This window comes from Lepidochelys kempii, chromosome 8 (genome assembly GCF_965140265.1).
Source record: "Lepidochelys kempii isolate rLepKem1 chromosome 8, rLepKem1.hap2, whole genome shotgun sequence".
Taxonomy (NCBI): domain Eukaryota; kingdom Metazoa; phylum Chordata; order Testudines; family Cheloniidae; genus Lepidochelys; species Lepidochelys kempii.
The window spans coordinates 37,434,649-37,462,566 of record NC_133263.1 but is presented as its reverse complement, the minus strand read 5'-3'; the positions used below and the strand labels follow the sequence as shown (position 1 = coordinate 37,462,566).

General features: G+C 43.6%; 1 protein-coding gene across 1 annotated transcript; it reads right to left on the bottom strand.

Moving 5' to 3' along the window:
- Positions 1–841: 841 nt before the first annotated feature.
- On the bottom strand, positions 842–27,862 carry ZMAT2 (zinc finger matrin-type 2). Its single transcript, XM_073356094.1, has 6 exons — positions 27,738–27,862; positions 15,823–15,916; positions 14,497–14,620; positions 13,248–13,321; positions 4,533–4,678; positions 842–2,505 (listed from the first exon to the last, which is right to left on the bottom strand). The coding sequence occupies exons 1-6, from the start codon at positions 27,753–27,755 to the stop codon at positions 2,362–2,364; spliced, it is 600 nt and encodes a 199-aa protein (XP_073212195.1). The 5' UTR covers positions 27,756–27,862; the 3' UTR covers positions 842–2,361.
- Positions 27,863–27,918: the final 56 nt, after the last annotated feature.

Sequence of the window (27,918 nt, the reverse complement as noted above, 5' to 3'; positions counted from 1 at the left end):
CCCATTGCACTGCCAACTATTCCTTCAGAGATTACGCCACCCTCTTTGCCTGCTCCAAGGAGCGAGGGCTGTGTGCCTTGGGGGCAGGGAATCTACAACATAATCACTATGCAGACATTAATTAGTTAATCCCCATAGCAGCACGTGCTCATTTTACATAAAGGGAAATGGAGGCACCTACCTGTGAAGTTACTTTTCTCAAGGTCATGCAGCAAATCAAGAACAGAGCCAGCACCAGGGACACAGGAGGTCTGCCCTGGTTCCCACTTCTATCCATGGTCCACTGGACCATGCTGCTTTTCATCAGCACAAACCAAACTTAATTAGTTCAGTCTGTAGTCATGAGTGGTTTGCAAATGTGTCTGAGCAAAAGATCGAAGGGCCTTAGCCTGCTGCAAAGCCATTACCCAGGGTAAAATGGCTGATGTAAAAAATCTCATCTAAAACATCCGAAACTTTTAATGTGCATGAAACAGCTCCATGGCAGTGTAATCCCTTCTCCCCCACCCAATAGGCACTGTGGGTACAATCACAAGCTTCCTTTCTCTTGCTCATTTAAATGTAGTTTGAGGCTTTGGTTTGAACAGGGACAGGTACGTGGCTGGAATGAAATTCATTTTTCCACTTTGTGCACTGAGGACATTCCTGAGCCACAGTAAAAGGATTTTTGGGTTTCAAGGGTCAAATCACCAAGGACAGTTGTATCTCAGCTGGCAATGCTACTGGCTGTATATCATTTCAATAGCATCTTCAATGGGGATTATAATCTGAATTGAAGTGGAAATATCTGAGGCAATGAAGCTGTCAGCAGTCTAAAATTAAGGAATTAAAAACAGCAGAAAAACATTACAGGATTTATTCTGTGTGTATTAGAAAGAGAAAGCTAAATACACTGCAGCCCTTCCTTGAGTCTGAGACTTCACAAAGGTACAGAGAGCGAAAAGAACAATGATTCCATCAATATAAAAAGGATGGCACTATGAAAATTAGCGACACGAGATGTAAATCCTCCTAACCCGAAAAAGCAGCTGAGTCACAGAGGGTTGGACTGAAGTAAATAAAAGGAGCAATGAAAAGGATTTGGGGAATAGGAGATCGGAAGTTGCTCAGAAAGCAGGTCCCCAACCAGATGCAAGATGGGAAAGAAAAAGCTCCAAATAAGATCAGAAATATTTAGGGACATACTACAACGGCCATTAAATACTAGAGTCCATTAATTGCAGCTGAGGCAAGAAACTCCAATCTGGGATTTCCTACCAACATGCATAGGAGACCCAAAGATTCCACCCCCGCCAACGCCCCCCCTACCCCCACACAAAACAAAACCCACATATCAAACACACACACACGCTTTGAAAGCCATTACTGTTCTGTTCTCAAGTCCTTACTTAAAAAGAATAAAAACAAGATTCCCTACAAAACAATCTGATAGTTTCCAGCAACAAAAAAAAAAATTATTTATTTTAGGCAAATTCCACATATTTCTCTGCTGTTTTCCCTTTAGCTCTATCCTAGGTAAGTCCCAGAAAGGTATTTGTTACCTAAGCTAAAGAAATTCTGATTACACCACTGAACACAAGGAAAACAGTGAAAATAAAAATAGAGCCCATTGCAGATAAAATACAAAAAGAAGTTTCAGCAAACCCAGTGTCCAAAAAACCTCAAGCTCTTCTCAAGAAATAAAAATTCAACCTATACAATCCATATTTAAACACTCATTACAGTGTAATTCCTTTAGTTACACATTCTAAAAAATATTAAAGAATTATCTGTATTTTAAGCAAACAAAAAGTATACTCATTTCTCAGATGGACGAGCAATTCCTGAACCATACCATCTGTACAGAATTTTATTAGTTTAACACTAAAAGGTACCCAACAGGATGTTTCCCGGCACACACACAAGGCCACAGAACACAAAGTGACAAGCAGCCAGGACTAGTACAAAGAATGAGGTGGCTAAAGGCCAATGGGGTTTCCAAAAGAAACATTCAGCTTGCAGACTCCTCACAAAAGATGAAAAGAATCAAAGACAGAAACCAGGAGAACTCCACAGAATTTACTGCAGGATGGGACAGGGGGAGTTTGTGGAGAAGATGCTAATTGAAAGGTCTGTATTTGGAATTTAGAGGTTTGCCAGCTAGGCTAAGGTTATGGTATCTCTGCAGGCAGTGGGGCACTAATGACTGGGGACAGAGCTTGTTCTGCAGCACAAGTTGAACGTGAAATTGCTTCCCAACTCCTCCAGCCAACGTCTAGGGGGAGAATTACATACAAATTCTCCGTCAAGTCTTTGAAGAGTTTTCCAGAGTCCTGGGGGTATAAACAATCTTTATAAAGAAAGAGAAAAGTCCAGAACTGATCAGTGAGTCTTCTTGGTAGAGCCAAAGCCAGAGAAACCCATCACAGCTGCCATTTCATCATCCTCTTCAAATGTCAAGTCTTCCTCTGCCCTCCTCTTCTTCTCTCTCTGTTTTTCCTTCTTATAGGCTTTGGCCTTTTCCTCCTGCAATACAAGGAAAGAAATGCAGTGTGATTCTAACTTTCTTATACCACAAACCCTTTAAGATAGAAGGTCTGGACACTTATCAGTCAGTCTAATTTCTATCACCAACATAGGGAGACAGGATTCTTTTCAGTCTGAAGGACAGACAATGGATGGAAGGAAAATGGTGGACTTGGAGGAGAGTGGCTTCCCACAGGGAAAGGCCATGGTCCGGTGATCCTAACAGGTAAATTACACCTAAGAGGATTATACTGCAATAGTTTTGTGAGATTCTCAGCTTCCCCTGTTAAACAAATGCCAAAGACTTAATCGGAAATTCAACAAGGCAAAAGGAGAGTTGTTTTTAAAACAGGAGACATTTATCTTGTACTGATGCCCTGTTCCAACAACTGTGGTGCTGAATGACAGCTACAGACAATGTCACTGTCTGACGGCTTTTGATGCAGCAGAGTGAGAGCTGCTCAGTGGAACATAAGCTGAGTTCTGAGTGGCTCGGGGGAATAAAGGGTGGCTTAAAAGGGTTTTTCATTGAAACATTCTGATTAGAGCATTCTACAAAGATCGCAGGCCCTGGAACGGCGCCAGACTTGTGCTGGGGGTATGCAGAAGTGTGACTTCAGCCCCCAACTCAGCAGCAGTTCCTGTTGGTGCTGGAGCTCAAGGTCTCTCAGTGTTTTCCATCACCACCTGCATGTCTATCGCTTTGTAACTCCAACACAGGGGATTTAGTCTAAAACAGCCATACTCAGTAGTATGTGACAGCAATAAGCTGCTTATTTTTTAGAATATATAGACTTCCATCAGTTTTTCATCCTAAGGAATTTCCTGCACCCCTAATATGTCTCTGCATTTGTATTTCCCTAAATAGATTAATAAAAATTCCTTGGGTTCATCAGCAACAAAACCTGCAGTTGACCAGCTTTGTCCCAACCAAGCCAATACAGTTGGAGGCCATGTTTTAGGATTCCGTTGGTGGCCCTGTGGATAACCCCTGCTGTAGAATAAAGCTCAGAGAATCTGGAAACCAAGGTGGCAGGGGAGCCTTATGTATCAGGAGCTTTTTTTTGTAATGACCATTCATAGGAAATAAAAGCATCAAAGAGCTCAGGCACGTACAAGATGCTTTTCAACTCCCAGAAGAACTTTCCTGGTTATTTTGAAATGAAATCTGAGGCAAATCTTCATTCTAGGGCTTTGCTTTTGCCATTTAAAAACATGTTCGAGAGGGAAGGAAGTAACATGGGGCATTTGATTTTAACAGAGTTCCTGTGTGCACATTTCAAGCTTCTTAAAGCTCTGGCACCCATGGGAGTGGCATAGATGCGGTAAACATAGGAGAAGTTCCTCTCCTTCCTCAGCACCAGAAGCCATGGCAGTATGGAAATATATAAGGAAATATATGAAAAGTCAGCTTTAATTACCAGTTTCTGAGCCCTGGGACCACATGCAGGTTATGGGAGTTATATATTGAATGTTATATATTCTGATCAGTGTCACTATGGTTGAAAACATGAGGATGACAGTTTTGTATGAAAACAACTACTCTGACAATTCAGATAAAGGACTTTTTTGGGGGAGAGAGAAGAGAAGACCTTCTTTTAACCCCGCAGAGATCCTGGTGTACTGGGAGCACCTGCTGCCAACATTCTTTGCACATTTTTGTTTGATAGTTAGACACATGGTGGCAGATGACAGAACGAGGAGTAATGGTCTCAAGTTGCAGTGGGGGAAGTTTAGATTGGATATTAGGAAAAACTTTTTCACTAAGAGGGTGCTGAAACACTGGAATGCGTTACCTAGGGAGGTGGTAGAATCTCCTTCCTTAGAGGTTTTTAAGGTCAGGCTTGACAAAGCCCTGGCTGGGATGATTTAACTGGGAATTGGTCCTGCTTCGAGCAGGGGGTTGGACTAGATGACCTTCTGGGGTCCCTTCCAACCCTGATATTCTATGATTCTATGATTCCTTCAATGAAGATGTCATTTCTTTCAGGTCATGCTAAATTGTTGAAATGCTGCCATTGCCTCACCTCTTCTCTGAGCTCCTTCATCCTCTCCTCAAAGTCATAGTCCTTTTGCTTCTCCTCCATTTTCTTCTTGTTCACTTCAAAGCGTTTTTTCACTTGATCTAGTGTGGAGCGCTCCACCCTCATGGACATGCCCAGATTCCTTTGATCTGGAGGGGACAGGAATGGACAGAGCAGCCATGTTACTTCTACTTCAGTGCCCATTAAATATCCGCAGACAGCCTATTCCAGGACCCAAAATTAGAAGTTTCAACACACAGTGTCATTTTAACCTCCTCCAATTCCCATTCCACCCCCATACATCCCCTTGCACCAGTGTTCCCCAGCCCATTTTGAGTGCCACCATAGAGCCCAATTAACTGTTGCCCTGTACTTTGTGTAGTCATTTACTCAAATGCAAAGCAGATGTAAAATGCTGCCATTCTGATTAGTAGCACTTTATACCCACTTCGCACTAACAGGGCAACAGTAAATCCAGCCCACAATGTGCTCACTGCCAATGCTTCACAAGTGCAACCTCTGAAAGATCAATTAGGGAAAAATGCCCCAGAAGTGATTTGCTGGTAGAGCTCTGTGCTACTAGACAGCAAATTAGAGCTCCGGTCTCCATTTTAGCCCCTGGTTTCCACATTCTGTGCAGTTTGCAGTGTCTGACAGGTGATGAGTTTTAAAGGGATATTTCCACAATCTAAAACAGTGGTTCCCCACATTTTTTTGTCCAAGTCCTGCCCCCCGCACCTGGAGCTACAGTTGGGAACCAGGGCCAGGGGCTGCAGTCAGGAACAGGGCTGGTGCTGCAGCTAGACCTCAGCTGGGAGTGGGGCTGGGTGGCACTTCCTTCCCAACCCCGGGGGGGGGGGGGGAGAAGGGGGGGCTGACCCAGGCTCCGCTGCACCCTGAATGTTTCTCCACATCCCCCTACGGGGGGCGCGCCCCACAGTTTGCGGACCGCTGCTCTAAAACCTAGTCAAAATTAAAATGTATATTTAAGATCCACACCTGCACCTGAGCCCCCAAACCAGTGTGTGTGGATTTACAATCACCTGTATCTATTTTTTATTGTTTCTCTCTCTTCCATGTCTGTGTGAAAGAGCCACACAAACAGGAAGAAAACCACAACATCATTGATAAAGTTTGCAGAGGACACAAAAACTGGGGGAGTAGTAAATAAATGAAAAGGACAGGTCACTGACTCAGAGCAATTGGGATTGTGTGGTAAACTGGGCGCAAGCAAACAATATGCATTTTAGTACAGCTAAATGTAAATTGTATACAGCGAGGAACAGAGGCCATACTTACAGGATGGAGGACTTTATGCTGGGAAGCAATGAGTGAAAGATTTGGGGGTAATGGTGGATAATCAGCTGAACGTGAGCTCCCAATGACACCATGGCCAAAAGAGCTAATGTGATCCCGGGATGCATAAAAAGGGAATTCTCAAGTGGGAGCAGAGAGGTTATTTTAGCTCTAAAAACAACAAGGAGTCCTTACAGCACCTTAGAGACTAAAATTTATTTGGGCATAAAGCTTTTGTGGGCTATAACCCACTTCATCAGATGCATGGAGTGAAAAATACAGTAAGCAGGTATAAATATACAGCACATGAAAAGATGGGAGTTGCCTTACCAAGTTTTATTTCTGTATCTGACACTGGTGTGACCGCTGCTGGAATATTGTGTGCAGTTCTGGTGCCCACAATTCAAGAAGGATGTTGATAAATTGGACAGGGTTCAGAGAAGAGTCATGATAAAGGATTAAAAACCTGCTCTATAGTGATAATCAAAGAGCTCAATCTATTTAGCTTAACAAAAAGAAAGTTAACGGGTGATTTGATTACAGTCTATAAGTAACTACAAGGGGAACAAATATTTACTAATGGACTCTTCAGTATAAGCAGAGAAAGATATAGCACAATCCAATGGTTGGAAGTTGAAGCTAGACAAATTCAGTCTGGAAATAAAGTGTAATTTTTTGACAGCGATGGTAATTAACCATTGAAACAATTTACCAAGGGTTGTGGTAGATTCTCCATCACCATTTTAAAATCAAGATTGGATGTTTTTTCCTAAAAGCTTTGCTCTAGAAATTATTTTTGGGAAGTTCTCTGGCCTGTGTTATACAGGTGGTCAGACATAATGATCACAATGGTCCCTTCCAGCCTTGGAATCTATGAATGAAACGGGGGAAACTGCATGACTATACAAGGGAAACTGTGCTTTTGACAGCACTTGGTAAAGAAGCAGTTTCACATGTAAACTAAAAAAGGAGGGTTGGGAGAGAAAGGCCCATGTCTCATTTTTTCAGTGACAATAATCTTAGTCAGTACTCATAATAATAGGAAACAAAATATTTACACACAAAAGTGTGACAAGTTGACTTGTTCCTTTAAAGGTGCCACGATGGTAGCCCCTATCCCATCCCAGATATTTTGAAATGTTGGGAGTTGAGAATGGAAATCCAACTCTGTCCTGTCCACAAAAGGTGCAAGTGACTGGAGAGATGTAGAGTGCTGATGTGGGAGACACTACTTATCAGAATCAAGTTCTGCCATAGCAGCAGACCTCTTCAGTGATGACAGAGCAAAAAGAAAAAAAAATCAGTGGCATTTTGTAGAAGCTCAGTGTTAAGCAGAAAGAAAAGGAGTACTTGTGGCACCTTAGAGACTAACCAATTTATTTGAGCATAAGCTTTCATGAGCCACAGCTCACTTCAATACAGACTAACATGGCTGTTACTCTGAAAAGTGTTAAGCAGGGAATTTCTAGTCATTGGTAAAATGCAGGCAGCGAGATTAAAGAGCTGCCCATCCTCCAATGAAACACCAAGATAAATAATTATAAATAACAGATTCATAGAAACTGATTAGGGTAATTCAACGCTCTCTATAACAAGTGGAGTTGATTATGAACAAGTTTCCATGTGGCAGTGTTTCCAAAGCACTTATGCCTGGCCAATTCACCATGAATTCTTGGCGTCCTGCCACCACACTGCCAGATAGTCTGCTGCCTGTCTGGGACATGCCTTAGGGCAGCAGATTGCTTTGGAACCACCAATGCCATCAGCAGTTAAGGAGCAGTACAAAGCTCAGGCACAAGATTGCTACATGTCTGAAACCAGCTTCAGAGTGGTCCAGAGATACTAGGCAGTTTCACTTTGCATCCAGCATTCTCAAACTTCATTCTGTGAATGAGTTTTTATAAAAAGAGAGATACCCTTGAACACCACCTCCCTTCCCAATCAGCAACTCCCCCAGGATCTTACAAAAAGGATAGAGGTTAATAATAAGTGAAGATCATGCAGGGAGGAAATAAATGTGTCCCAGAATTTCTACTTCCAAATTCTATTGAAATGTAGATTCATCTCTCACCACCTGACCCGCAATGTGTGTCAAATATAGGCCTGTTCTCCTAACAGAGCCATATTTAAATACATTTCAACAAACTACAGTGGTTTACCCTCAACACTCTTAAAAATCCCTTTTTTTCCCTGATTTTTCTTGCTTTTCACTTCAATAGGTTTATTTTGAAAATTTTTTGCATTGTTCATTTTTCCATACTCAAAACTTCCAACATTCTCTCTTCCCTCTGATTTCCTATGTTCGTCTCTTCCCGCAGTATTCTCCTATGATTTTCTCCCATGCCCCTTTAGCTCCCCAGAATTGGGCAACTGGTCCAAAGATTATCCCAGACTACACAGTCCCATTCCATTAGTTTACCTTTTGTGTACAACGGAAAAAGAATCACAAAACTCAGATTTGTTATTATGCAATACAACAAAGTCTTATATAGTTGCTATTGTAAACTCATGGGGTGAAAATGTTCACAACTGATGCATGCACAATTTAAACTTTCTAGAACAGTGGAATTGCCTCATTTCAATTCACATCCTTCATCAATAGTAAGGAAGCAGATCCATAGACAATTCAAATACTTTGATGACCCCACAGTGGTTCATGAATTCAGAGGTTTTCAAGTTGTGATTCATCCAGGATGCCTGTGCTTATCTAGGACAAAAAGGTTCCAGAACCCAACTGTAAACAAGGACTGCACCCAGAATCTGTACTCTGCTCCTCTTTGACTTAGAACATCCCAAAAGGAATGTCTCTGAGGAAGAGAGGAGGCGGCAAGGTTAGCGAGGATCTGCAGAGGTAACACATTCTATTAATATAAGTTAGTGCGTGAATAATGTCAATTTTTCCTTCAAAGATTGTCTTTGAAACCACTCATTGCAGAAGACTAGAAAGTAACATCAGAGCGAAAGAGCGGTGTTGAACGAGCCTCTAATTAAACAGAGAATCCCGTTCAAACTGTGTAACTTTGGACTGTGTCCAGAATGTAACCCGTTTTGGAGAGGTGTCATTCATAATCTTGCTCAGGGAGTTAAGAGCATTCATGGCACCATGACACTCAGCACCATGAGGTAAAATCTGGCTGGTGCACTAGTTGCTCTGTGACTAGCTGCACTGTCTCTAACTCTTCAAATGTATCAAGCAGCAGCAATGCCAGTCCCTTTGAGAAATCCAGAGTTGCTTTGTGAAAGTCAGACTTTGACTAGGCTCCAACAGCACTTTCTCTGCATTTGATCAGCCTCTGAAACAGGCAGATTGCAAGAGATCTTGAGCCACTCTGCCAATTGGCTGGCTAAGCCAAAATTATCCTAAGAGCAGACACACTTGAAAACTTTGTCTTCTTAAGTGAGGAGCCACCACAGATAAATACCCTGAGGCTTTGGAAAATGCAAAATGCCAATACCTTGTATTGGAAATGCTTGTTGCTGAACTGGAACTTTGGACATTTCCTGGGTCTTTCTCTTATAAAAATACAAAAATAAATGTCTGAGCACATTAAACCTGTGCTGTGAAATAATGGAAGGAATATTTGACAGAGAAACTATGTAAGACTTAATTCTTAATGTATTTGTTTAGCTTTTTAGAATAGAGATAAGACAAAGGCACTTTTTTTTTTTTAAGGACTTAAGAAAAATACAAGTACAGGGAATAGAAGCCTTTGCCTTTGAACTCAACAGACACTGTTCCCATAGTACCAATCTTTAAAAGGGAAGTAATTTTTCCCCACAGCACCTTCTTGTGAGAAAGACCCCTAAAAAGAGAGAGAAAATACAAAACAACTGCCATTTCCCATCATTTCTAGCACCCATGTGTCTGACTGAAATGGAAAAGGAAACATGAAGCAGTCTATCCCCAAAAAGTATTGTAAGGGGAACAGATGAGGAAAGAAACTATTTGGGGCTTTTATAGATGCCATGAAACCTGCTCTTTGATAGAGGAACAATGGCTTTGAGGAACAATGGCTTTGAGGAAAAAGTGGTCTCTATGAAAGTGGGACATAACGGACTTACACTCCCACTATCTTCCTTTTCAAACGCATGAGAGATCCACAATGAAACAAAAATAGATAATTGATATTTGGGTCTTTAGAACAGGAAGACTGAAGATCTATCTACATTTTTATATGGCCCCCACCACTGTATCACTGAAGTACTCCACAAATATCATTGAATTTGACCAATTCATTTCCTTTACTATTGCTGGTACTGTGGCCAGATGAGCCCACAACTTCCTAGCCATATCCAAAAGACCTTTAATATTGGGTCAGAAACCTTTTTTTGCTCTGTGCACACCCAAGAACGTATCAAAAATTCGGAGACTTTTCATTTTGGGCTAGAAAGAGGGGAAGGTCCAGAGCCCTGGGCATCTAGACTATGATCTCTAGAAAGGCCTTGGAATCTTCGGGTGGTGACACAGAAGAAAGGACCATAGCTTCCACAGACAGTGAAGACAACAATCCTCTATTTCCTCCTCTTATTCCTCCTTCCTCAGTTTTTAACCAATTCCTTCTTTCTAGGAGATGGGGATATTAAAGTAATATGGGAATTAGAATCAGAAACTCTCTCTAAGGACTTTCTTTCGAATACTCAGAGGATGCTGAAGCCAGTTACAGCACAGACCATATTTATGATGAATGCAACAGTGGCTGCCTCCAACTGCCACAGCATCCTAAAATGGTGGTTTGTGTCACTCTTGTATGACACTGCACCAGACATAAAAGCAGCATATGAGGAAGGGACCTACTAGTGAAAGTGGCACTGTTTATAGTCAGTTCCTGGAACAATACCAAAGTATGTTTCTGTTAACTTGGACTGATCAAATCTTTCTGTGTGCCTATGCACCATAGCAGAGTCAAATTATACTAATCCCTTATGAGCTATAGATCCACATTCCAGCTCCAAAGTCAGATGAACAGCTCCTCCACTGAGAGGACAGTATGTCCTCCATGTCCTCTAAAATTTCTGCCTTTAGGTGGTGTAAAGACTTGACTAGTGTAGACTGGGAAACTAAATCCCAGTGGTCACCCCCCACAGAAGAACGAGTTGTCAAAACCTTTAAGAACTGATGAAATCACCCCTGGTAACTTCCTCAGAACAGATGGGTTCTCAGTGTTGTTAGATGTTCGGCCGCGTGTGTGTGTTCTCCGTGTGCTGCCCCAGCTCTGCGCAGACAGCTGGCACAGCAGACCTCGAGTGAACCATCCAATGTCCACGAGATCCATTAAGGTACAAAAGCACCAGGCCAGGTATATTGTCGACAAAACACAGTAACAGCACCTGGCAGACTCTACGAGGATACTAAGACATGTATGCCCACGACAACGGACGGAGCTCAGTGAATGGACGGACTTTTCCATTTCCCCCTCAGCTGGACCAAGACACTCGCTTTATACCCTGATACAAACAAGTTATGTACTGCCCTCTGACATAGTTAGTTATTGCCCCCTGACGTGCTAGTTATCACCCATCCCCCTTGTACATGGTGGTTCGATCAAAACATCTCAATTCATCACACTGTCATCCTGACCTTATCTTTCAGGAGGGGACACTGTGTTCCTGTTATCCATGGGCAATGTTTTTACACCATCCTTAATATCGGGATATTCTGGTACCATTCTTCTGGGAAGTGTTTGCGGGAGTGCTCTGTGCCTAGCAGTGCTTAGGAATGTGTGTTTCTGCAATACCCACCCCCTTCTTGCTGGGCTCTGTGAGCCTGCAAGCAGGCAGAGCCTGGTGTTTTCTCACAGCCTGACTTTTGCTACCTTTGCTTTATATCAGCAAAGCCTGCCCACTGCTTTAGCTCAGGCCTCATACCCGGCCTCTGATACAAGGGTTTATATCTCAGGCTCTCTTCCTACTACACAAGGACTGAGGACTACTTAGATTGAGAACTCTTTGACTGATCACTTTGGACTAGGATGTTGAGATCTCCTTTTCCACCACTTTTTTTCCCATAGCAACAAATGGAGAAATCTGTCTTGCCTTCCTTCTTCACTTCTGACCTGAGGTGATGGATCCCAACTCTCTCCCGTTTCCTTGAATAAAACGATATCTGTGCCTGCCTTGATGATGATGGCCTCTGATTAACGTCTGGACAATGCTGACCTCAAAGGCAGAGAACACAGGCTCCAACCTGAGGACTTAGACACTGACAAATTAATCAGCTTTGAAGAGTAGGGGCATGGAGTCAAATCCTCCTCCATCAGGAAGACCTCCTTCTCCACTCCCATCATGCTTTACGGGGGACAAACCCACACAGGATGAACACCTGCTGGGACAGTACTTCTCTCCTAAGCACTCTACTCACTAATAGGTTGATCTACAGCAGATATTTTACTCAGCAAGAAACATACTTTGTGAATCCAGCCTCTCATTCTGGGTCAGCTGCAATTCCAACAGAGTCAAGACCAACAGAATTGCTCAGTCACTACAAATTTATTTTAAAAATTCAACACTACAGCTATACCTAATTATAAAATAGGAAAGCTAAGCCAATGTGAAATTTAAACTAACCAGAAGATAAAGTTGAGAGAACAGGAGTTCCTACTTCCATGAATGATCACACAAATAGAAAAAGGAAATGAGAGTTGGACCAGAGGATGCGGGGTAGCTTTTTATATGTCATGTCATGGAACCTTTTGATCCCATCTCGGCACAAGCATCTCCTGAATGGTTGTGTTGCTATCAACAGGAGCCCGGTACATGGCTTGCACAGTATAGCTCTACAAGGCAATTCAATAATTCTTTATAAACAAAGTAGTTAATCCCCACAACACCCCTGTGTATTTGATCCATGTTTTACAGATGAGGAAACAGACACAGAGGTTGTTCAGAGCCAAGGAGGGAGACCGGGTCAGAGTTGGTAACAGAGCTCAGGAATTCATTATGCTCACACCACTTCCGTCTAACAGAGGGATCTAGACATGAGGGGACATATCCCTATTCCTTCCTTAGGAATCTCCTTCCAACATTGATGCTCCAATGGTATTTATCATCCACTTTTAAAGTTCCCTGAGGAACTGCACAGCTTGCTGACAATGGGGTTCTCGAACAACAGAAATTCTGAAGCATTTTCTCACTCCCAATCCAATGAAGGACATAACTCTTGCAATTTCTCCTGAGCTCATTTCACACCAGTGGCCTCCAGCACCATGGAGAAGTTGTTAGGAGATAACAGGTCAGCATTTCCATGGCCCTCACCAGCAAATGTTGAGTAAATCCTAATATCAAAAGCATTTATTTCCACATGTGCCAACACTTGACACTGTAGGCCCTGGCCACACAGAATGAAGTAAATTTGGTAGGGGAAAGGCTTGTAACAATATTTTAGTGATCACACAACATGGCATAGAGAAAATACATTATCCTTACGCTTTTTGCCATTGATATGATCCAAGAAGTTGATGGAGTCTTTCACCACACAGTCACATACATTACAGTAATATCTGGGGAGAAAGAGAGAAGGGATCAGCTCCAAAGCACAAAACAAAATTCATCCTGCAAGAATTTTCCTTTCACGCCAATTAAAGAGAGAAGTTCACCTGGACCTGGTTCAATTCCAGACAGCAGCCCTAGATTCAAAATACTGCACCGAAAGAAATCTAGAATGCTAGATAGTAAGCTAAGTATTCAGAAATATGGTAAGTAGGAGTCCAGCATTACACAGGAGCATTGAACTGTATTGTCTGGACTCTGATAAGCCTGATTCTGGGATAATAGCTTCTGGGATAATAGCTCCAGGTGAAAGGGAAGTTATCTACATCATAGAGAGCCCAAGAAACAATGTGAGCTAGTAGAATCACCACCCTATAAAGTCTGAAGGGATTGCTCCCACGTCCTACTTCCCACATTTGGGGAGGTGAGGTGAGAGAAGAGCTGGAAGAGAAACTGACCCATCTTTGCAGCTGTATGATGGCTTATTTTTGCTTTCAGTCAGCCCCTTTCTAACAGGAAACCCCTTCTCTCCCATCCATACATTTCTCTTGGTACCTTTTGCTACCTTCCTCTGACAACAGGCTACTGAAATGCTTATTACTACTCTAGGCGATCTTTAAAGCTCCTTGTTCCAGAGACTTGATGGCTCAGAATACTGGTGATGGGTTAAGGAGACTTTCACTAGCTTAAATGTAACGCCTGTCAATAGTAACCAAGAGTCCCGACTACAGCAGAGACCTTTGGGGATTTCTGTAACGCAAACAGCTCTCAGCCCCATTTCTAGTGGAGAAGTATCTAGATCACAAAGCATCTTAATATGCAACTTGCCTCCTATTGCCAGTCTTAGCCAAGAACTGACCAGGCTATAGATTGCCTAGAGGTTGTTCCCAGAGTGGCTGAGAAACACTGATGTGGAGTGGTAAGGGAGGAAGAAGCTTGTACTGCTGCACTTCTGGCCATAATTCCAGAAAGTTAATTTCCAGATTTAACACAATATAGACGCTGGTCGAAGTTGCTGTAACTAAAAAGTCTTCCTCCTGTGCTGCTGAGAACGTACAAAAACTGGCACTCTATAAGGGTTCCTTGCTTTGCCATGACCCTAGTTGCACGTAAGACTATCCTGAGACTTTTTCTTTGTTAACATCTGAACGCATGAGAGCCTGGAAAAAAAATAAAGGTGCTTTACCCTCCCATCTCTGACTGAGGGGTAGTTTTGGTGATGACAATGGTTTTCCCCAGCTTGGATTCCAGATCCACTTTATAGTCTCGGTGCCGCAGAAGTTCCCTCTTGACAGGCTGAACTGGTTTGCCTAAAAACAAACACACAACAGAACTTCTTCAGAAAGGTTTGGGAACCTAAAACAATGGATCACAAGTTGCTCACAGTGGAGAAGGCCATAGAGAACCATTGGGCCATCTGGTTCACGCTGGGATTCCATTTCTAAAAGAGTAATTCTTCCCTGCATTGTAGGGAACATAAGAGTAAGTGATAGTTTATAATTAATAAGATTGCTAAAGAATCCCCAGTCAACCAGTTGGGCCACAATCTGAGCTCTTCCCATTTCCAGATGTTGATCATTCCTCCATCTCTATATGGAATAGAACAGGAAAGGAATAAGGTTCCTGGCCTTTTTTTTTTTTCTTCCCTTCAAAAACATATTCTATGACAAACAAAGGAAAAGGAACAGAGGACAAACTGGCCCTGAATTCCTGTTATTTGCTTCCAGCTGATTTCCCTCTCACACTCAAAGGGGCTGGATGAGTCACTGTAAGACACAGGTGGGCACACTGCAGCCCTTCAGACATTTTAATCTGGCCCTTGAGCACCTGCCAGGGAGTAGGGTCCAGGACTTGCCCCGCTCTGGGTCTCCAGTCAGGGAGAGGGGTCTTGCCCTGCTCCATGCATACCGTGGCTCCACAGAGCTCCTGGAAGCAGCAGCATGTCCCCCACTCCAGCTCTAACACGTAGGGGCAACCAAGGGGCTCTGCACACTGCCTCCCCCAGCACCAGCCCTGCAGTTCCCATTGGCCAGGAACCACGGCAATGGGAGCTGCCGGGGCAGTGCCTGCGGATGGAGCAGCATGCAGAACTGCCTGGCCACGCTTCTGTGTAGGAGCCGGAGAGGGGACATGCCCCTGCTTCTGGGAGCTGCTTGAGATAAGCGCCAACCAGAGCCTGCATGCCGACCCCCTCCCGCGCCCCAACGCCCTGATCCCCCTCCTGCCCTCTGAACCCCTTGGTCCCACCCTCCTGTACCCCCTCACTCCTTCATCCCCAGACCCGCATCCCAGCCCGGAGCCCCTTCCCACACACTGAACTCATTTCTGGACCCACCACAGAGCCCACACCCCCTTCCGGAGCCTTCACTCCACCTGCACCCCAACCCCCAAGTTTGTGAGCATTCATGGCCCGCCATACAATTTCCATACCCAGATGTGGTCTTTGGGCCAAAAAGTTTGAACACTCCTGCTGCAAGAAAAACAGTCTGCCTGGAGTCAGTGCACTACTCACCATCTTTCTTCTCTCTCTCTTCCGTGAGCCGTTTCTCTGCAAGTTTCTCATATTCATCTTTATCCCACTTCCGACGGAAATCCAGGTTTTTAGTCTGCAAGGGAAACAAAATGTGAGGCTACACTGCACAACTCCACTAGCAGCAAGAAAAGACTGATCCTGGACAAAGCTGGAATTGTGTGGCTTGTTGGGCCATGGCAACAAGTAAGTGCACTAAAAGTGCACACTCCAATGACTTCCTCTTTACCCACAGCCAGGAGCAGGCGGGCTGGTGTAGGAAAATAACGCTTTGCAGTCGTACAGCACCTTTTAGCAGAGGATTTCATGGCTCTGCAAAAATGAAAGCTTAGGGAGCTCTTGAGATAATAATCCCCATTTTCCATTTATGAGACAAATAATGGGGTTTTAAAAATTATGGAAACAAATATTTATAAACACCAAGTGACAAAGCCCAATAATACAGAAAAAGTGACATCTCTCTCACCAAAGTCAATTAAATCTGAATCCACAAAAGATCATGCTGATAAACCTAAGATTGAGATACTCTTGAGAGATAAGTTTCAGAGTAACAGCCGTGTTAGTCTGTATTCGCAAAAAGAAAAGGAGTACTTGTGGCACCTTAGGTGCCACAAGTACTCCTTTTCTTGAGAGATAAATGCATACAAAGGTGTGTGTGCACATATGTCTATACCTGTACACATAGAGTACATGATGGTGTGGTACAGAGGTTTAATCAACATGATTATGAGATGGACGCCCTATTCACAAGAAACAAAGCCAAAGTGACTTATACAGAATATTCCAACTAAGTATGGCATACACAGAATACAAGTTGTAGAAAAACTAAGCACTTAAAAAAAAAAATTAATTGGGCCCTGAAATTTTTGTATCCCTGCAATTGCAAAGGCCAGATTCCAAAAATACCAGGAGACCAACTGCACATATTTCTGGTGAGCTATGGCCTCTTAAGAATAACCTAGAATAGATCTTCTATGCATAAACATTTCACATTTACAGTTGTATCCCTGGTCCTTCCACGACTAGAAGTGAGTGTTGGGTTTCAATGGGAAATTAGGGACCTCCCCTTTCCAACGGGATAAGGCTCTTGATTCCAGCCCTGCAAGGTCATCACTAGGGCACTACCAAATTCATGGCCATGAAAAACATGTCATGGACCTTGAAATCTGGTCTTTGGGTGCTTTTACCCTATGCTATGCAGATTTCACGGGGGAGACCAATGTTTCTCAAATTGGGGGTCCTGACCCACAAGGGAGTTGCAGAGGGGTTGCAAGGTTATTTTAGAGGGGTCGTGGTATTGCCACACTTGCTTCTGTTCTGCCTTCAAAGCTGGGTGACCAGAGAACAGCGGCTATTGGCCAGGCACCCAGCTCTGAAGGCAGCACCCCACCAGCAGCAGCACAGAAGTCAGGGTGGCAACACCATTCCATGCCACCTTTACTTCTGCGCTGCTGCCTTCAGAGCTAGGCAGCCAGAGAGTGGCGGCTGCAGACTGAGGGCCCAGCTCTGCAGGCTGCAGTGCAAAAGTAAAGGTGGCAATACCATACCATGCCATCTTTATTTCTGCGCTGCTGCTGGTGGCGGTGGCTCTGCCTTCAGAGCTGGGTTCCCAGCCAGCAGCCGCTGCTCTCCGGCTCTGAAGATAGTACCATCACCAGCAGCAACACAGAAGTAAGGGTAGCAGTACTGCAACCTCCACTACAATAACCTGTGACCCACACACACACACAGCTCCTTTTGGGGTCAGGACCCCTACAATTACAACACAGTGACATTTCAGATTTAAATAGCTGAAATCATGAAATTTACTATTTTTAAAATCCCATGGCTATGAAATTGATCAAAATGGACCTTGAATTCGGTAGGGCCCTAGTCACATATCAGACTTTAAAATCATTACTTTTTTTTATTTGCAGAAAAGCTGTCTCAGGTCCAAAACCGTAACTCTCCTATTCCAGCGTCTCTGACAAATGGGGGAGAGGAGGGGAACAGGAAGAGAAAACACATTTCTGGAACGGAATTTTTTTTTTTTAAATGTCTTTTGATCAAAAACTAAGAATGCTCAAGTGAGTGCCAGGGAAGATGGGCAGTGACACTGTCAAATGTTCAAGGATACAGGATTAATTATGGAAAATAATTAATCACATGGATATGACCTCTGCACACATGATGTGCAAATTTTATCTAGGCATCAGTGGTGATGCCAAAATTAAGGTTGTGACAAGATATGCACTTGTGATTCAATTCAGTCTCCACGTTGCCACAATTATTTTTCAGATAACTGTTCTGCTCAGCCTTTCTGCCAGTCTCTGAGCCTCTCCCCCACCTATGCCCTATCCACAATTGTTAAAACACAAAGAAGAGCCCCATTCAGACTGATCTAATCATATATGTCCCTCTAGCAAACCACAAACGGTTCACTAAAGGCAGCAGCCAACTGGAGTGGTGCTTTCCCCATGCCTGAGGCATCTCAAGTAGCTAATCTCCCTCTCCTACCATAAAATCATAGAAGTGTAGGACTGGAAGAGACCTTGAGGTCATCTAGTTCAGTCCCCTGCACTCAAGGCAGAACTATGTAATAACTAGACCATTCCCGACAGCTGTTTATCTAACCTGCTCTTAAAAACCTCAAATGATGGAGGTTCCACAACTTCCTTAGGCAATTTGTTCCAGCGCTTAACTATCGTGACAGTTATCAAGATTTTTCCTAATGTCCAACCTAAACCTCCCTTGCTGCAATTTAAGCCCATTGCTTCTTGCCCTGTCCTCAGAGATTAAACAACAATTTTTCTCTCTCCTTCTTGTAACAACCTTTTATGTACCTGAAAACTGTTATCCTGTTTCCCTCTCTCCACACTAAACAAACCCAATTTCTTCAGTCTTCCCTCATAGGTCATGTTTTCCAGACCTTTAATCATTTTTGTTGTTCTCCTCTGGACTCTCTCCAATTTGTCCACATCTTTCCTGAAATGTGGCGCCCAGAACTGGACACAATACTCCAGCTGAGACCTTATCTGCGCAAAGTAGAGCAGAAGAATTACTTCTCATGTCTTACTTACAACACTCCTGCCAATACATCCCAGAATGTTTGCTTTATTTGCAACAGTGTTACACTGTTGAATCATATTTAGCTTATGATTCACTATAACTTCCAGATCCCTTTCCACAATACCTTCTCTTAGGGAGTCATTTCCCATTTTGTATGCATGCAAATGATTGTTCCTTCCTAAGTGAAATACTTTGCATTTGTCCTTACTGAATTTCATCGTATTTATAGAGTGCTGCACAGATACAAATGTATACCCATGGATATAAATCGGTATCCATGGAACCGCAGGGCTATCCCAGGAAACATGGCAGCGAAAGGAGCAGAACATGGGGCTGCTGCTCCCAAGAGCCAGCGCCCCGCACCGGCAGTTCCGCTGGCATGGCTGTACTGACCCCAACCCCACCCACTGGGGCTGGAACCAGGCTCACCGGTTGCGACCGGTCCCTGGTCGCGCTCCTGTGTTCAAACAGCGTGCACATCCCCAGACAGGAGATACAGACAGCTACGTGGAAGGAACAGGGGCAGAGCGGGGGATGGTACAGCCATGCAGGAGGAGCTGTCGGCAGGGGGCGCTGGCTCCTGGGAGCGGCAGCCCCATATTCTGCTCCTTTCGCCGCTGCGGTACCTGGGAGAGCCCTGTGGTTCCACGGACATAAATTTGTGTCCGTACAGGGCTCTGCCTATTTACTTCAAACCATTTCTCTAGTTTGTCCAGATCATTTTGAATAGTAATTCTATCCTCCAAAGCACTTGTGACCCCTCCCAGCTTGGTATCGTTCGCAAATGTTCTAAGTGTACTCTCTATGCCATTATCTAAATCACTGATGAAGATGTTGAACAGAACCGGATCCAGAACTGATCCCTGCGGGACCCCACTTGCTATGTCCTTCCAGCTTGACTGTGAACCACCGATAACTACTCTCTGGGAATGGTTTTCCAATCAGTTATGCACCCATCCTAGAGTAGCTCCATTAGGCTGTATATCCCTAGTTTATTTATGAGAAGGTCATGTGAGACCGTATCAAAAGCCTTACTAAAGTCAAGATATACCACATCTACCACTTCTCCCTATCCATAAGGCTTGTTACCCTGTCAAAGAAAGCTATTAGGTTGGTTTGACACAATTTGGTCTAGACAAATCCATGTTGATTGTTACTTATCACCTCATTATATTCTAGGTGTTTGCAAATTGATTGCTTGATTATTTGCTCCATTAACTTTCTGGGTACTAAAGTTAAGCTGACTGGTCTGTAATTCCCTGCATTGTCCTTATTCCCCCCTTTTTTAAGATTAGCTCTATATTTGCCCTCTTCCAGTCCTCTGGAATCTCTCCAGTCTTCCATGAGTTTTTGAAGATAATCGCTAATGGTTCAGACATCTCCTCAGTCAGCTCCTTGAGTATTCTAACAGGAGTTCTCAGGACAAATATTTTGGTGGCCTCAGAATACGGCCACCAACTCTTGCTGGTGGCCGCACTCACACTTTTTCCATAAAATACTAATTAGCTTTAGGAAAACCAAATAAATATGAACAAATTACAATGATTTGGATGTGTAGATATTTATTGCTAGCTAGTAAGTCTGTTGTGAAGTGATATTAACAATCATACAAGTATCACTTTTCACAGCAGTCCTACTCAGCCCTGGCAAGCTTGGGGACAAATTAAGCCCTGGGAAGGCAGGGGGAACCAGGGGAGATGGGGGTTGGGGGAGGTAGCAGGGGGCTGGAACTTGAAGCCCTGCTGCAAGAGCCTGAAGCCTTGTGGCTGGAGGATAGGGTCCAGGGATGGAGCCCAAAGCCGTGTGGCCAGAGTCTGGGGCCTGTCTTCACGCAGCCAGAGCCCAGGGCAGGAGCCCGAAGCCGAAGCCTGAAGCCCCATGTCCAGAGCCTGCCACCCGAGGGCTGAAGCCCAAAGCCTGAGCCCCAACACCCCTGAGAATGCGGGGAACTCACTGGCTGCCTGGTCCTCCAGCATTGTGCCCCAGGTGACTCCAGAGGGGGGCAGGACCCAATCCCTGCTGGTAGCCCCAGCAACCAACATCAAGGCAATGCATCCAGAAGCAACAGGGAAGGGGAGCCCCACCCACCCATCACAGCCCAGAAGGCTGTGGCAGCAAGAAAAGCCCCTGATGGCCACATCTGAGAAACATTGCTCTTGGATGTATTTCATCAGGCCCTGCCACTTGAAGACATCTAACTTATCTAAGTAATTTTTAACTTGTTCTTTCCCTATTTTGGCCTCAGATCCTACCTCATTTTCACTGGCATTCACTATGTTAGACGTCCAATCATGACTAACCTTTTTGGTGAAAAACAAACAAAAAAATCAGTTAGCACTTCTACTATTTCCAGATTTTCTGTTATTATCTTTTCCCCCCTCACTGAGGAACAGGCCTAACCAGTCCTTGATCTTCCTCTTGCTTCTAATGTATTTGTAGAATGTTTTCTTGTTACCCTTTGTGACTTTAGCTAGTTTAAACTCATTTTGTGCCTTGGCCTTTCTAATTTTGTCCTTACATCAATGATCCCTCTAATTTTTTCCACCCATGTGTGGAATAAATTTTGTTACGTGCACCAAGGTAATGTGTGAATGTGCGCTACCAGTAGAAACAAAAAACCTAGATATAATATATATTTTTAAAAAGTTACCAATAGGGATAATTACTCCAGCCAGAAATAAAAATTATGAAATGCATAGACCAGTCAAAAAACTAAAACACATTTTGAAAGAATAATATTACAGAGAATATATGCAAAAAGAAAAGGAGTACTTATGGCACCTTAGAGACTAACAAATTTATTTGAGCATAAGCTTTCATGAGCTACAGCTCACTTCATCGGATGAGAGAGAATATATGTGCATTACAGGAAGTACCAAGAAGTAAAAACAACAACAGAGTTGGGAGATGTGTGACACAGAGAGAGATACAGCTGCTAGGGAAGTTTCTGAGAGATGCCCATCTGCTGTCTCTTTAAGGCACTCACTGAAAGCTCTCCTCCTCCTGAACCATGGCCCCCTTCCCCAGCTCTGCAGAGATGGGGTACATGTGCAGGGAAATAGACAGAGTGTGTGTGCACGTGAGAGACAGAGAGAGTCTGTGTGCTGGCTGCTGGGGAAGTCTGAGAGACCATGGACTATCTCTTTAAGGCACTCACTCACCCTGAGCCCTGTCCCCTCCACCCTGCTCTGTGGAGATACGGTACAGGGGGTGGGGGACACCCTGACATTAGCACCCTCCTTTCTCCACTCTGCACAGCCAGCAGAAGGGTACTGGGAGCAGCTGCAGGAGCAACATGGCTGAAAAGAAGCAGGGGGGGGGGCACCTGAACACATTGCTGGCTGGATGTGCATGGCTCTGCTAATCAACTGCGCAGCACTTGAATCTCTTCTGGGCGACCACACGTGACCAACCACACAGCTTACAAGGAACACAGCCCTGCATGCTTGTGTAGTTTGTTTAGATTTTTTTTTTTTTTTTTTTTTTTTTGAGTTTCAGATCATTGAAGATTTCCTGGTCAAGCAAGCATGGTCTCTTGCCATAGTTCCTATCTTTCCTGCGCAGTGGGATAGTTGCTCTTGTGCCCTTAATGTCACCTCTGAAAAACTACCAACTCTCTCAGTCTGTTTTTCCCCTTAGACTTGCTTCCCATGGGATCTTACCTACCAACTTCCTGAGTTTGCTAAAGTCTGCCTTCTTGAAATCCATTATCTTTATTCTGCTGTTTTCCCTCCTACAATTCTTTAGAATCATGAATGCTACCATTTCATGCTCCCTTTCACTATAGCCCAGCCTGTTATTGATATAAGGTTGGGGGTAAAGTGGAAAAGAGAAAGAATTGCAGCTCAGGATAAGAGTGGAGACAGTTCAAGTTGAGATGGTGAACAGATAAGCAAAGTGTAGATGGAGCTTTAAAAATCACAACTGCTTATTTTCTTGCTTTTTACAATTTGTATTGGTAGACGATGCAATCTTAACTCAAGTTCACTGTATTTTTGGCAGGAAACACATGCAGGATTATAGCCAAGAGTGAGACAATTTCATTTTAAGTAGCCAATTAATTTTAATATGCTATTATATTTGCCAACATAGGATATTCTAATCAGTAAGTATTCCATCTCATGTATCTACTCTCTGTGTGTGCAGTTATATATTCCATTTGCTCCAAAAGATGAGGTTCTTTACCAGACCCAACACCCAGATGGTTATAAGTTAGGAACACTGACTAAGAAAGAGGTTCGTAAATGCTTAGACACTTCATTTTGTAGAAAAGTGTACCCCCACAACTTCAACTGATGATTAGGATCAAATATATGTTGTTCTCTAATTTTATTTTGCATGCATGCTTTTAATTTCACTTTGATAAAAAGAAAAACATTTATGTGAATAGTGGTTTCTCTGCTCGCAGCTGGGGAACAAAAAGAAACACTATATACCCTCAATACATGACACCTTTTCCTTACTTAACCAAATGAAGACTCCAATCATGATTAAAAAAATAAAAAATAACAAACATTTGAAATTATAGCAACAATACAATCATTCAAAACTTCCCCCTCCTGGCAATCCTTAAAATGGAATGAACATCCAGTGATAGGAATAAAAATGTCTTGGAAAGGGGTAGAAAACTTCTCATTTATTCCCAGAGCTTCCTAAGCATTGTAAAACATGTCAGAACTAAGATTATTAGCAGCCTCCCCATGTAAAAAAAAAAGGGAAATTCACAAAGTGCAAAATATTATGTTTTGGGGGTATTTTCCAGACTCTAGATTCTTCCACATAAAAACAGTATTATCACGAATCAAAGTCAGTTGAAGCCTTAAGAGAAGGCAACCTCGTTGCTGCTTCACTCTCTTTTTATAATAAAAAGTATGTAGTCTTTTGAAGATATTTTACCAGCATCCCCAGGCCAGACACAGTGAAATGAATTAGATCCAACTTCTGAATGACCTGTAACAAGGGCTTACCTAGTGATTCTAAAGGAACTTTTTCAGATTGATCTAACAGGGGATGGAGGTTGCCGCAAGCCCCTAAATCTTTATATTAACAATTGCTTATAGGTTACAGATGATATTTCCCCTGTAGATGACATCTGCTAAGGACTGAAAAGTACCCGAGGCCCCATGTTAATTGTAGGGCACAGACAAGTTGAATGGCTGTGAATGTGACATAGCAAAACAGAGACAAAGCTGAAAACGAAACCCAAGAGTCCTGATTCTAGTCCTGCTCTAACGAATGACCATCACATCCTCCTATGGCCAGGAATAGAATTCAGGGCCTGACTGTCTCCCGCACCAACCATTAGACCATTCTGCCCCTTGAATATTCCAGTTGTTTTGCTCATTTTTTCCACTATGTGACTCAAAGCAATGGAAAGCTTCGCCAAGGAAGCAGAAAATTATAAATAAGCGCCCCGGTGGTGCTAACAACTGATTCTTTGGCATTACCTTTGTTTGTTAAAACAACAGTCTTGATCTCTAGTTAGCAAGTGGTTTTAATGAATGCCTTAACTTTTATCTCAACCTTATCCATGTGACCCCAATGCTCCTTTCATTCAGTTTCAACATGAAGCCCTGAAGGGTTTTTATGCAGTCAGAATGGCCTCCTCACAACCACATAGCATGGATTCAGCAACGTACGGCTAGTCTACATTGGCAACGCTAAAGCGCTGCCACAGCAGTGCTTTAACGTGGCTTGTGTGGTTGCGGCAGAGTGCTGAGAGAGAGGTCTCCCAGCGCTCTAAAAAAAACTACCTCCACAAGGGGTTTCAGAGTAGCAGCCGTGTTAGTCTGTATTTGCAAAAAGAAAAGGAGTACTAGAGACTCTAAGGTGCCACAAAAGGAGTACTTGTGGCACCTTAGAGAGTCTCTAGTATTCCTTTTCTTTCCACAAGGGATGTAGCTCCCAGCACTGGTGCACTGTCTACACTGGTGCTTTACAGCACTGAAACTTGCTGCACTCAGAGGGGTGTTTTTTCACACCCCTGAACGAGAAAGTTGCAGCACTGTAAGTTGCCAGTGTAGACAAGCCCTTAAACTGAGTGTTGGGATAAAAGAACTGGTAGCAGTTTGAGGCACCAGGAAGAATATGGTCTAGGGGAGTGAGGCTTCTCCACTTAGCAGATGGGCAATGAACAACAAAAATCGTTACTGTATACACAGTAACACAAAAGCCAATCTGGAAGCTGTCACTTTTTTCACAGATCAGAGGACAGAGGGGCTAAAAGGAAAAAAAAAAAAAAGAGGCCAGAGAAACACAGGGCTGGAACAAGGGAAGACAGCAGCAACATGAGAGATTTGGAAATCCTATCCCCAAGTGCAGAGAGAGAGAGAGAGAGAGACTCATGTCCCCCAAAAGCCCCTCAAGTAGCTCAGAATCTAAGAGCTCTCCCTGAATTTGCAGGGAAAGGTTCCCCAGCACTGAGGGGTTTTCAGAAAGCATAAGTCTATCTCTGGGCTTGGGGATAAGATATCTCCAAGCTTCTTTGCTTGAAGTTTAGTGAAAATAAAGTCTCTTCTACAGGGGATAATAAATATATTTGCCCAAGTGCATTTTTATGGGGGAACTCCACCCCCTTCTACTTGTGGCTCAGAAGAGCAGGGTTTCAAGTGCGACAGAGAACAGTGTCTGTCTTCTGCTCAGGTCAGGTTTTTGTTTCATTTTGTTTCTGAGAGGAGGGGGAAGAGAATGGTGAATTCTCCCTAGGTATCTTTTTGTAAGTTCAAGTTGGAAGAAGGAAGCAGTTACCCCAAATCTGTCCCTCTGCCCCTCAGCACTACCATCTTCTACATAGACTATAACCTGTCAGGTGTCTACTACAGCAATTCTCAAAACCCAGACTCCCACTAAACAACTGATAAAACCTACACTCATGCACATGAATGATCTAAGCATGCTGTCATCCACATATACCTGTAGAAGCATTTACACCTACTAGAAACATATCTGGTAGTCTAGTGCTTAGGATTTGGCACTCTCACTGCCACAGTAGGGATTTGTTTCCTGGTGTTGGCCTGCTTCAAGCAGGGGGTTGGACTAGATGACCTCCTGAGATCTCTTCCAACCCTAACCTTCCATGATTCTATGATCTCAACATATTAACATAAAAGTTTAACATTGATAAAATAAGAGTTCTGATCTTTCAGGAAAAGCCACAAAACAAATAAAGTATTTATAATAAAACAGCAATTTAAGACATCTTAAATTACATATACTTAAGTCACATAATAAGTGGTTGAGGGGATTTCAAACTAGTTATAAAAGAATTAGAGAAACCCCTGCAGGACCTACTATGCCACAAAGAAACCACTAGACAGATACACTCGCCTCCCATTCTACTACTGATTAAGGGAGCAAGTCTGGGGTCCAACTTTGTCAGAAAAAGCATACATAATGGCACAAGCCCCAAGGCTATGTCTAGACTAGCACTTTAGTCGGTAAAACTTTTGTCCATCAGGAGTGTGAAAAAACACACCCAACCGACTGACATAAGTTTCACCAACAAAAACACCAGTGTAGACAGTGCTATGTTGGCAGGAGAGGCTCTCTCCCATCACTCATTGGGGGTGGCTTAATTAAGCAGATGGGAGAGCTGTCTCCTGTCAGCATAGAGCAGCTACACGCGAAACCTTACAGTGACTACAGTCTGTAGTGGTGACCTAGCCTAAATAGAAACCTTCCACCTACCGTCCTGCAAACAAAATTCTATATGTACAGCAGAATAGGAGTCACAGACCAAAAGTGAGATGAACCTCACCCTCATTAGCATATCCAAAAAAACCCAACCACTGCACTCCTAGCTCCATCTCAGCCAAAACAGCAACAATCCTACTGCAAAATAGTGAAGGAGCAAAATCTAAATCTGAATAAGCACTTATGAATGGATTAACAGCAGTCCCAGATCTCCCAATATTAACCTCCAACCAATGAAGGAAACTTCTCCCAGAATAACTGAAACAAACAGTGATGAGGACACTACATCAAAACCCAGAACACTAATTAATGCAGTGGTTCTCAACAAGGGGGTACATCAACTCATTTAGATATTTGCCTAGTTTTACAATAGGCCACATAAAAAGCACTAGCAAAGTCAGTACAAACTAAAATTGCATACAGAAAATGGCTTGTTTATGCTCCTCGATATACTATAAACTGAAATGTAAGTACAAATTTATAATCCAATTGATTCTTTTTATAACTCTATGGTAAAAATGAGAAAGTCAGCTATTTTTCAGTAACAGTGAGCTGTGACACTTTTGTATTTGTATGTCTAATTTTGTAAGCAAGTAGTTTAAGTGAGGGGAAACTTGGGTGTACACAAGACAAATCAGACTCCTGAAAGGGGTACAGTCGTCCAGACAGTTGAGAGCCACTCAATTAATGTATCTGGAAAAACTAGATCAAAATCTCCACACTACACTGCAACTAACATCCCTGCCACGGAATGGGAAGAGCTAAAGCAGGCTCCCACCAAATACGAATCCTGTCCAAAAGCTAGCGGCGGACGCTGGGAGAGACAAAGCACAGCGCGACCGGAGAGGGGAACAACCCTCCAGCCAGAGAAGAGGCTGAGCCAGAGGGAGCGCGGCTCCGAAACACGACGGAGGGCGAGAACCTGCCTCAAGAGACCGGCCACGAGTTCAGGCTGCCCCGAGCGCACGGGGAAGGGAGTGAGCAAGCGCCAATTAAGACAGAACCTGGCCCCGAGCCAGGGCCCGGAAGCGGCCCCAGGCGGGCGGGGGCACAGAGCATCCCGGCAAGCGCCTCCAGGCTCGGAGTGGGGGTCTCCGCCCCGGCCGGGAGAGAGAACAGCCCTGGACTTCCCCTCGCGCCCCCTTCTTAACACCTACCCCGCTGCCCGACGCCATGTTGAATGTGAAGTGAATAAGGAACCAGAAAGGGCCGTGCTCTGGCAGCAAGAGTCGTAAAGTGAGCCAGTCCTCCCGAGTACCATAGAGTGGCGGCCGCGGTAGCTAGAGCGTAATATCGTTCTTTGAGATGAGACGGCAAGTGACTGGCGGAAGCGGATGT

Bases quoted from the DNA above. Each gene is read 5' to 3' on its own strand.
- ZMAT2 (XM_073356094.1), bottom strand. The intron at 13,322-14,496 runs GTAAAGCACCTT...CTTTCTCCCCAG, and splicing joins CCTCAGTCAGAGATGGGAGG to ATATTACTGTAATGTATGTG. The intron at 2,506-4,532 runs GTGAGGCAATGG...CTTGTATTGCAG, and splicing joins TGAAGGAGCTCAGAGAAGAG to GAGGAAAAGGCCAAAGCCTA.